The sequence below is a fragment of the Vicia villosa genome, unplaced genomic scaffold (assembly GCF_029867415.1).
Source record: "Vicia villosa cultivar HV-30 ecotype Madison, WI unplaced genomic scaffold, Vvil1.0 ctg.001471F_1_1, whole genome shotgun sequence".
Classification (NCBI taxonomy): domain Eukaryota; kingdom Viridiplantae; phylum Streptophyta; class Magnoliopsida; order Fabales; family Fabaceae; genus Vicia; species Vicia villosa.
The window spans coordinates 475804-486706 of record NW_026705630.1 but is presented as its reverse complement, the minus strand read 5'-3'; the positions used below and the strand labels follow the sequence as shown (position 1 = coordinate 486706).

General features: G+C 34.7%; 3 protein-coding genes across 5 annotated transcripts; 1 reads left to right on the top strand and 2 right to left on the bottom strand.

Moving 5' to 3' along the window:
• The first annotated feature begins 816 nt into the window (after window positions 1-816).
• LOC131635380 (uncharacterized) lies at window positions 817-4232 on the top strand. 3 transcript variants are annotated; one of them, XM_058906001.1, is made up of 6 exons: window positions 817-1068; window positions 1223-1330; window positions 1626-2822; window positions 2905-2973; window positions 3049-3247; window positions 3573-4232. In XM_058906001.1, the coding sequence occupies exons 2-6, from the start codon at window positions 1328-1330 to the stop codon at window positions 3605-3607; spliced, it is 1503 nt and encodes a 500-aa protein (XP_058761984.1). In that variant the 5' UTR covers window positions 817-1068; window positions 1223-1327; the 3' UTR covers window positions 3608-4232. The 3 variants fall into 3 exon arrangements, with proteins under 3 accessions (XP_058761984.1, XP_058761983.1, XP_058761982.1); XM_058906000.1 differs by having other exon boundaries at window positions 818-1068; window positions 2908-2973; window positions 3555-4222; XM_058905999.1 differs by having other exon boundaries at window positions 818-1068; window positions 3555-4218.
• Window positions 4233-4715: 483 nt separating this feature from the next.
• Window positions 4716-7625, bottom strand: LOC131635378 (uncharacterized). Its single transcript, XM_058905998.1, has one exon. It carries the CDS (start codon window positions 7610-7612, stop codon window positions 4931-4933), a length of 2682 nt encoding a protein of 893 aa, XP_058761981.1. The 5' UTR covers window positions 7613-7625; the 3' UTR covers window positions 4716-4930.
• A 1482-nt stretch (window positions 7626-9107) lies between these two features.
• On the bottom strand, window positions 9108-10703 carry LOC131635366 (large ribosomal subunit protein uL29-like). Its single transcript, XM_058905981.1, has 4 exons — window positions 10549-10703; window positions 10320-10455; window positions 10061-10217; window positions 9108-9310 (listed from the first exon to the last, which is right to left on the bottom strand). The coding sequence occupies exons 1-4, from the start codon at window positions 10550-10552 to the stop codon at window positions 9236-9238; spliced, it is 372 nt and encodes a 123-aa protein (XP_058761964.1). The 5' UTR covers window positions 10553-10703; the 3' UTR covers window positions 9108-9235.
• Window positions 10704-10903: the final 200 nt, after the last annotated feature.

Below are 10903 nucleotides of genomic sequence, written 5' to 3'. Positions count from 1 at the left end.
TTCATGCATACATTGTGAACACTTATATTCATTTTGAGAATTGTTTATTTGAAGAAGAAGATCAATCCAAGATTGATAGTGCTATACAAACTTCATCTAAATCTCTTGTAAAAATTCAAAGAAAATTATCTCCTTACTATCCAGGATTGTTGGAAGTAAGTGGTGTGTTTGAAGAGGATTGTTCTTCATTCACATTAGTGTTGTTTTGGTCTTAAAGGTGTTAAGAACCTTTGATCACCCTATAGGTTAGATAGTAGGCATAGGCTTGTACAATAATTCTAACTATAGTGAAATCTCTTTCGTGTTTGAAAGGGGACTGGAGTACTCTCGGATTGTGAGGGGAACCAGTATATATCGTTGCGTTCTTTACTTTTCCGCACTTTATCGCTTTCATCACCATTACCAAAGAAAAGAAAAGAACCTTACAATAACCTTCAAACACTTAACCAAAAATTATTAGAAGTATTCTCATAAAACCGATTAAATTTTTGAAAACCTAATTCACCCCCCCTCTTAGGCGCACTCTTATACTTACATTTGGCATCAGAGCAAGTTATAGGTAACTTGTTCCTAAAGATCCAGAATGGCTTCCGCAAATCAAAGACCGGTTTTCAAAGATGGTGGTTCTAACAACAAGCCTCCATTGTTTTGTGGTGAATATTTTGACTTTTGGAAAATCCAAATGAAGGCTCATCTAGAAGCACAAGGAGAAGAAGTTTGGGAGGCTGTCCTACAAGGTCCTCATGTTCCTACAACGGTCGTTAATGGTGTTGGATCGGAGAAACCTAAAGCGTCATGGGATGATAATAATAGAAAAAGGGAGACACCGCTTCACACAAAAGTGGATGATCCCACGTGTACGTGCAAGATGACGTCTAACAGAATCATCGTGCGGAGCACCATCGTTTAACTTTTCCGACAAAAACAAAAGCCTAAAAAATCTATCACCTCCTAGAGATCTCGCCGTCTTCCCCTCCTCACCACCACGCCCGACGATTCTTCAGTTCTACATTTAGGGTTTCACTTTTCCAATCTCCCTTTCTCAATGCAGCCAGCACAATAATAACGGTATAAATCAAAACTGGTTTCAATGCATTTTTCTAGTATTATTAACTGCTTCACTTTTGGAACTTTTCTAACATTGCATGTTGGATTTTCGTGTAAATCAATCTTTTGTTGCTGTTCAATTTAAGTTGAAGTTGATTTTTATTTTTATGTGTAGGAAAATTGTGTCACTGGTTCCAAAATGACTTGAAGTGCTTCTTATTAGCTTACTTTGAAGCTTAATTATTACTCGATCGAGCTTTCATTGCAACTAAGAAAGGAAATGGTATATTTCTCTTTCCTTTGCATGCCATTTAGATGCATCTTGAAATTAACATTGTTGTCCTGAAATGGATTATAAACTCTGTAGCATGAAGGATGTGTCAAGAATTGATTATGTTTTATTAATTCATTGTTAAAAAATATTATGGGTGTCGCCGAGTGTCAGTGTCGGGGTCGTTCTCGGGGTGTCTTTGCTCCATGGATTATAAACTTTTCATGTTTGAATTTCAAGTGTTAACTATTGCTTGAAATGTGACAAGTTTGAAGTTGAAGTGTTAACTATATTTTTGTTGTGACAGTCGTTCGACAATCAACTATTTTGGATGGGGAAGAGTTACGGGAATTTGAATGACAGTGATGACTTGACATATGATAATTCTAGAATCGAGTCAAAGAGGTCTAATCAGTGGTTTGTGGATGGCCCTGAAATGGATCTGTCTCCCAATAAGAAACAAGCAGTAGAGGGTCCCAACAGTTTATCGCCAGGGTTGCTCAACTCCAATATTTCGTCATGGGGAGATTCTTTAACTTTTCACTCTTTAACTGGCCATTTTACTGCGCCACTATTTGATCCAGGGGCTGCATCTATGAATTTTGAAGACGTAAGCATTTGCCCTTTGAACATAGATAATAAGTTGAGTGCGGAAAGAAAGAGTATCTTGGATCCTTTTGGGGGTGATGCCTCATTTGGTTTATCCATGTCAACTACATTAGAAGATTCTCAACCAGTTTTTAGTAATCCCTGTGATGGAGTTAGCAACACCGTGTCGCACACTCATGCATCCAAGGAAGGTGACAATTCAATGTCAACAAGCCTCACATTCAACAATGGGGATGCCAATGTAACATTGGTTGACAATGCTTTTGATAGGATGGATAACAATATAATGTCAACGAGTCAAACTTATAACAAGGGAGATGGCAACTTATCAGTACCTCCGACGTTCAAAGAGATTTGCAACACAATATCAATGGATCAGGGATACATTAATGTAGATAGTGATGCAATGTCTATTGCTCAAGCTTACAACAAGGCCTGTGATAATTCTATGTTGAGTAACCACTTATTCAATAAGGTTGAAGATGACATCATATTGATGGGTCAGACTTACCATCAGAGACGAAATGACATGTCATTTGTTCCTCATTCTTATAATAAAGGAGAAAGCACTATCATATCCTTTGGTGGCTGTGATGATGACGACGCAATTCAATCTGACTCATTTGTTTCTGACTACGCCCTTTTTATGGGTCAAGCACCTTCACATATGTCACAAGTTGCAAATGAAAAAGAGTTGGTTAGATCAAGCTCTAAACTAATTCCAAGTACAGCCCAGATGTCTGCGTCAGAAGCTGAAAATGTTCCCAGGACAAAAGAGGAGATGAAAATGACTAAAAAAGCTACTTCAAATAACTTCCCTTCAAACGTCAGAAGTTTGCTATCCACTGGTATGCTGGATGGCGTCTCTGTAAAGTATAAAGCATGGTCACGGGAGGTAAAATTTAGTATTCATCATGAGTTCATCTTTCACAATTAGCTTATCTTTGATCACTTCTGGTTCTTCCTATGCTTGATAGAAGGAACTTCGAGCTGTTATTAAAGGTGCTGGGTATTTGTGCAGCTGTCCGTCGTGTAATTTTTCTAAGGCAAGTTTGTTTAATCACCATATAGGAAAATCCTTTTGAGGCCAACTTGCTGTCTCTAATATTACATTGCTTCAGGTTATTAACGCATACGAGTTTGAGCGGCATGCTGGTTGCAAAACAAAGCACCCAAATAATCATATTTACTTTGAGAATGGTAAAACCATATATGGAGTGGTACAAGAGCTCAGGAGCACTCCACAGAATATGTTATTTGAAGTTATTCAGACAATAACTGGTTCACCTATCCATCAGAAATCCTTCCGGATTTGGAAAGGTAAAATATCTTGTTCAGTAGATCCTTTTTGTATATAATCAACTGAATTAAGCCGTTAAAGCATGGGAGCTTACCATGTAAATGCTCACGTTAGAAATATTTCTATAATAAAAAATAAAGTAAATAGTATCATATATTCATATAAGCTAACAGCTGTTTTCATAAGTTATCCTAGAGAATTTATGGAAAAAAAGCTGAACACAGCTTCTAAAGAATCTCACTAATGCTTTATGTTGTTGAACCAAGATGCTTTATGTTAGTACATGTTTCTTCCTTTTTACAGTCTGTCTTTCTTCTTCCTATTCAGAATCCTTTTTGGCTGCAGCACGCGAGCTCCAGCGCATATGTGGAAAAGATTAAGTAAAGCAATTGGTTAAAGAAGCAAGTTTGAGTTGCAATATAGGACAACCTTGTTGGGTTTGTAGGAGTAATGTTTTGACACCTTTTGCTGACTGATTGTTGACCCTAAAGTTTGAGTCGGTTACCCTTTTGAGGACAATAGGGACTAAAATAGAAGGAAACTCTTGAAACAAAATATAACATTGGGTGTTGCAAATTGAATGTATCATGACATGTAAGTGTATAGTGAGTAAATTTCATGAAGGAAACATGATTTTGATGTCATGGTCTAAATATACAACAAAACCGACTAAAATGATGTTCTTGTTTTATGTATTTAATTTAACAGCAAATCTTTGACAGTTAAAATATTTTGTAGATCAAAACCTCATCCAGCTGTGCAATATATATCAGCATTGACATCTGGAGACCTATTACTATTTGTTTTGGTCACTGTAAAGTGAAATGTTATTATATTTGCTACGAAAAATCAGAGTGGTTTTCTTTTTTCAAAAACAAAAGTCTTTATTGATTATGATAGTTTTTATTGATTATGATTAAGGTTCATTTCGGTCAAGGGAATCTCTTAGGACACCCCTATACATTTTGAAAAACACCTCTGAAAACTCAAAAATCGTATTCGGATATGTATAATCGAACGTACTTAATTTTTAGTTTCAGTTGATTTTGGATATGCATATTGGAAATATTCTAATATTTCATTTAATTTTAGTTGTTTTTGGATATGCATATTGGAAATATTAGGAAATATCCTAATATTTTATTTTTAAGTGTTTTCGAATCTAAATATATTGGAAGTATCCCAAATTTTTTTAATTTTATTTTGAGAAAATATTTATTTATAATATAGTTATAATATAACTAATGTGAGTTATTTTTAATAAAGAATAATTTAAATCTATAATTGAAAATTAAATATATAATTGAAAACTAAATATTAAGGTAAATTTATGATATGAAATTAAAGTATATTTATTTCTTTCGTGACACTTTTGTACATGAATTTTATTTTCCTTTTTAAAGAACTTTTCTGATAGGATGCAAAATGCTAACCCTAACAAAGTTTACAAAACTAAGATGAACAAGTAAACAAACTAAGGAAATAGAATTAAAAGATAACTTTGATTTTCATTGATTGATTTCAGATGTCTCTATGAGACTACATTATATAACATTCTTAATGGATAATAATAACATAAAAGCCTAAACACTACTAAAAGCCCAATAACCATACTAATAATATAAGTTCTATTATTACCCTTCTAACAATAACAATACTACTAATATAAATCATAAAATACCCTTCTATCATTGCCGCGGGGTTCACTTGAACCTTGTCCTCAAGGTTCTAAAATTACTCCCGAATTCTCCAATAGAAGATAATGAGAATGCAGACGTTTCCAATCCACCTGTGGCAATCTTAAGGAGCAAACAAGCAACAACAGAACCAAGCAACTGAGCAATCCAATACAAAAGACCTCTAACAAGTGTAATATGTCCACCAACAAATGCACCAAAAGTGACAGCCGGATTAACATGTCCACCAGAGATATTAGCACCAACAGAAACAGCAACAAAAAGAGCAAAAGCATGTGATAGTGAAGCAGCAACCAACCCAGCTGGTGTTGCAGCACCATTATCCGTAAAATGCCCAAAAGGAAGAGTCGGTTGCGAGTAGGGATGCATAGCAAGGTGATGAGGAAGTAAGGTCCAGTGGCAATACCAGGGCAAAGCATGTTGACTTGGTTGAGCTTGAAGCATAGAAATGTTGTTTGATGAGTGGAAAGTGATAAGTGTGTCATTGTAGTTGTTCAAGGTAAATACAATCTCTATGACTGTTGCAATTGATACAGATAATGGACTGGAAACAAAATGACCATTAAACGGAATTGTAAAGGAGGAAAACGCTAACACCGAGAACGAAAGTACTATGGATGAAGCTTCAGCCAATGCTTTAGGACCAAGAACATTGATCAACGCAGCAGATGTTCTAAGGCATCTAGAATTCACAGCCAAGTTATGAGATGTAATACATTTTGTAATAGATCCAAGGCATACACCAAAGATGGAACTATTCGAAGGAAACCTTTCTGTAAGAACTTCCAACGCTGAAACTGCTGCTACTTTCAAAGATGTATTTGATGACTCATCAAGTACTTGAAGAATTTTTAAACACATTTTATCGAGTGACTCTTGAGAACTTTCATCCATATGAAGCCAAGGAAAACTTGACCTTGAACCTTTGTTGTCTTTAAGAGCTACGCTGAGTTTTTCGTGATTTCTTGCAGCATCACATAACAGCCCAAGAGCCTTTTTTCCAAAATTTTTATCTGAATGGTGGAGCAACTTAATTATGCTCTTAAAATATACCGAAGGTATCACGACCATTTTTATACTCCTCACAAGAGCACGCATAGTTTCCTTCAACTCTTTCCTTATAATGACTGGGAAATTCAGTGGCATTTTTCTTGCATTACCAAGCTCAGCAACAACACTAGAATCAGGAACTGCTATCATAACATCAAAATCAACAGGGCTCTCAGTATTAAGCACCTTACCGAATCGTCTACGCGACTCATACACAGACCTACCAAAAACAACATAATTAGGCAAAGCAAAGTAAGTATGCTCGAAAATACATTGCTTCGGCTGCGGATGAGACATGAGACAAAGCGATTGAATCCTGTTACCGTCAACCGTAACAACCTCACCAGGGAATACTTTCCTCTCATAAGTAGCTTCAAGCAAGTCAAGAGCACAAGTCTCATAAGCAAAAACAACAACACCATTACTTCTCAGAAACATGAGAAACACATTTTCAATCATGCCCCTACGATCCACCCAATCAATAAAACCTACTAGAACCTTATCCCCAACCGTAACCCTACGCTTTATCTTCTTCAGCAGCGCCCTCACAATGCACAGAAGTTCTACCCCTCCGGAAGATTCTTCGGGGACAGACTGGACGACTACGCGCATGTAATTGGCTTGGGAGGAAGCGACGACGCCGACGGCTTGGGATTCCGAAAGAGGAGGGTGGTCTTCGCGGGAGAGGATGGAAGTGAGGGATGAGAAATCTTTAGATACAGACATCAAATAAGAACCATCGGTTGGTTCAGTGGATCCAGGAGTCATCCTAACACCTAAATCAGCTTCAAAACCAACTGCTTCACCTTTCCGCTTCAATTGAGGAGTCGTAACGATGATAGCTTCAGTTTCCTGGTCGAGATTTCTTCGGTGGTCAAGGTTGAAATCGGAGTTCCAAGTTTTCGCGAACGAAGAACCGAAATTGGGGTTAAAAACAGGGAGTGAACGAATCGGTTGAAAATCGGAGGTAAGAACGATATCGTGAGCTTCGTTGTAGTCATCCACCGTGAGGTCGTTGTTGTCGGGAGGTTCGGTTTTTGGATCGAGCATTTGTGGTTCTGATGAAATGGTTGGTAATGTCGTCGAAAATCTCAGAGTTTTTGGTTCAGAAGCTCGCTTTTCTTTTCTGGTTATAGTTCTTCTTTTTCCTCTTTTGTTTTTATCGGTTTTAACCGATAATAAGGAGGAGAATCTCAACTTAGACAACTGACATGATTTCTTTTTCACTAGAGAAATTTCCTGATAGTTAATTTGATGTGTTGCTTCTTGGTAGTGGCTACCCATATAAGTGGAATCGTTGACTGTTTGATGTTGGGTGAATAGAGGGTGTGAGGTCAAAAGTTGTTCTGTTGTGTGGTGCGTGTGTGGTTCATGAATATTGTTATAGTAATTTGGATAAACATGTGAATGAGATGGATAAATATATGAATGATGTGGTGAATATCCATGATGTTGATACAAATTTGGGGATGATGATCCATGAGTGTAAGAAGGTGTAAAGATTTCCCATGGGAAAGATGGAAATGAAGGTGTGGTAGGAGTTGTGAAAGAGGGGTTTGTGGGATATGTAGGAGGAATGCTCCATTGATGAGATGAAGGTGTAAGATAAGGGTAATTCATTGGAGGATTTGAGTACATGATGAAAGCACCAATTGATAGGATGCAAAATGCTAACCCTAACAAAGTTTACAAAACTAAGATGAACAAGTAAACAAACTAAGGAAATAGAATTAAAAGATAACTTTGATTTTCATTGATTGATTTCAGATGTCTCTATGAGACTACATTATATAACATTCTTAATGGATAATAATAACATAAAAGCCTAAACACTACTAAAAGCCCAATAACCATACTAATAATATAAGTTCTATTATTACCCTTCTAACAATAACAATACTACTAATATAAATCATAAAATACCCTTCTATCATTTTCTAATCTTGAAAATTTTCTCTCATTTTTTATATGCTGAAAAAATATACTAAAACAAATCTTAATCAATAACAAATCAACAATTCTATAAATTTTCCTTTTTAAAGAACTTTTCTAATTTTAAAATTTTTTTCTCATTTTTTATATGCTGAAAAAATATACTAAAATGAATCTTAATCAATAACAAATCTACTATTCTATAAATTTTCATTACACGTTATTAGTTTATTGTATCGTGTGTTTAATCTTTATCGACATACATCCAATAAATTACAGCAATAAAAAGAATAATTTTCAAGGCACATATCCAACAAATGTACATCAATAAAATTTTGTTTGTTTAATTTTTAGATTAAATAAAATTTTAATTTTGATTAAATATTAGTAAAAATAATAATTTTGAAATGATTAAAAAAATTATAATTTATTTGTTACAAATTTTTTTAAATTATAAAAGTAATTATGTTTTAATTGGTGCTTTTCGAATAAACTTAAACTCTCGTATTAAAAAGGTAATAAAAACCCCTTTAATCAATAAAAAATATATTAGAGTTATATTGTTAATTAATGAAATTATATGTTAAAAATATCCTCTTATTAGCATTATAATTGACTTAATTTTTAATTTATATTTGTTTTTTTCTCTTTAATTAATTTTATATGAGAATAATTTGTTGATTAAAATATTTAATAGATTGATTATTTACAAATAATTATTATATCTTCATTAAAATAATATACTTAGTTATATATCTTGATTAAAACAATTGATTTAACTTGATTTTAGTTTCTATGACAAATATTGGATTATTTGCATTACCAAAAAATCTCCCAAATATTTGAATGTTTAAAAAATGCATAATTCAGAAAGAATTTATCTGAAATGTACTTCCTGGATACATCTATGCCCACATAATTCAATTTATTTGTTTTTGAGTTATGCTTTAATTTATGATTAAATTAATTATTGAAATGTATTTCCAAAATCTCCCGAAACCGTAAAAAGATATTGAAACTTATTTGTCCATCTTGTTTCAGAATTGGTTCGCAAATTCTTTCCTTATAGTTGTGAAAGTAGTAACAAAATAAATGGTTGCAGATTCAAGTTTCATGCAAAACTCTAGTTTAAATTCTCAAAATAACTAATTTTAACATCAATCTTGGGAATCTTTAACATAGATTAGTTGTGTGCAAAAACTATAATGGAAACCAGAAAATTGAATAGAACAAAAATTGGAACACAAATAAAGTGACAATTAATCAAACCTCAAAGTTTCAATATTTTAAATAACAGGTCTACAAATGCAACTAGAATGCAATCCTAGCCTATGCCTTGATTGCATACTTTCTTAATGGAAAGTATATCTCCTTCTTCTTCTCACGTTCTGTCTTCAATGATGCCTGCACCAATTGAGACGATGGTAAGGATGAAGCAAACCCACCAACAAAACAAATTATCAAGAAAAATTACATGCAGAACACCAAGGCTGACTTTGTTTGGGTTGACAGAATTGGACAGTGCAGGGCGGTATGGGAGGGAACGGATCGGTATTCCATTAATTGGCTCATTCAAAATTGGAGGTAGTGGAGCATAATGGAATGGTATGGATTTCATTCCATCATTTGAGACCAGATTTCTTCTCCCTCCGATTTTGGCGGAACAAAGCATCATTTGCGACCAGATTTCTTCTCCCTCCGATTTTGGCGGAACAAAGAGTTTGCCTTGTTCCATCCTAAATTTTCAAATGATGGAATGAAATCTTGACTCCACTATGCTCCATTCCACTCCGTTCATTTTATGATATTCAATCAAAGCCCAAATGAGATACTCCAATCAAGGTTTTAAATAAAAGGTTCACCACGACATTCAAGGTCACAACATCAAAGTTTTAATATCTCTGCAATGCAACAACAATTGAGGCTACATCTACGGCACTTCACTAAAATCATCAAATGTTCAAGAATCACAGCACAGCCGCTATTTTAACCTTATTAGCAATAACCAAAATCTAAATTGTACTTAGAACCCCAAAGTAAAAATGTTCCCTCGTGTTAACCCCCAAATCGGCAACAACAAACAAAATTTGCAATCATGAACACAACAACCAAACAATAAACAGAATTAAGAAAAAGAAGAAAAAAAACTTATACCTGGTTTTTGGTAAGGCGTCTTCTAATGGCACGGGTCTTCTTGGGACGAAGATCAAGTGGCAAATACTTCTTATTCTTGTAAACCTCTCTAAGTGCCGCTTTCTGCTTCTGTGAAATCACAGTCAACACTTGCGCAATCGAAAGCCTCACAACTTTACTGAAAAAAAACAAACAAACAAAAACACGTTTACAAAACGCGCTTATCAAATAATCCATAACAACGAATCAGAAAAGCGAATTAGTATTTTGTATGGTTTACATTTTGGATAGCTTGTTAGGTGCGCCGCCGGTGACTTTGGCCACTCGGAGCAAAGCAAGCTCCGCCTTCAGATCCTTGAGCTGGTTCAGCAAATCCGCTTTGGTTTTGTTCCTCAACTCGTACACCTTGATTCTAGCTTCAACACATTCAAAATTCGATTTAGATCAATGGTTGAAAATTTTCACAACTTAAAATCGTTGCTTTGCTGAATCGAAATTCATATACTTACCCATTTCTCTGATGCAAGCGCAGCTATGCAGTGATAGTGAAAAACGGAAAAAAAACCCTAAAATTGAAATCGTTGTAACCGATGATGTGGTATATACCTTAAATGGGTTGGATCAGAATATGGGCTCGAGAGGGTGTTTTCACTTACCCGGCCCAATAAAAAATAATTCTAGTTAATGGAAGAATCAAGCCAACATCCAATAAATTTGAAGAATGAATCTAAATTAATTAAATTGATTTAATTTCCATCTATGTTTTAATTTAATTTTGATTGTTAATTTTTATATTTTTAACTGCGTAATTATTGATCTGAATGTAACGTTTGTTGTGTGAGTTTGGGTAGTTTTTTTATGGGT

Excerpts from the sequence above, each read along its gene's own strand:
- LOC131635380 (XM_058905999.1), top strand. Across the intron at positions 2,974-3,048 it reads CGTCGTGTAATTTTTCTAAG|GTTATTAACGCATACGAGTT; the intron begins GCAAGTTTGTTT and ends ACATTGCTTCAG. Across the intron at positions 3,248-3,554 it reads ATCCTTCCGGATTTGGAAAG|AATCCTTTTTGGCTGCAGCA; the intron begins GTAAAATATCTT and ends CTTCCTATTCAG.
- LOC131635378 (XM_058905998.1), bottom strand. The coding sequence starts at position 7,612 with ATGTACTCAAATCCTCCAATGAATTACCCTTATCTTACACCTTCATCT.
- LOC131635366 (XM_058905981.1), bottom strand. Across the intron at positions 10,218-10,319 it reads CCTAACAAGCTATCCAAAAT|TAAAGTTGTGAGGCTTTCGA; the intron begins GTAAACCATACA and ends GTTTTTTTTCAG. Across the intron at positions 9,311-10,060 it reads GACGCCTTACCAAAAACCAG|GCATCATTGAAGACAGAACG; the intron begins GTATAAGTTTTT and ends CAATTGGTGCAG.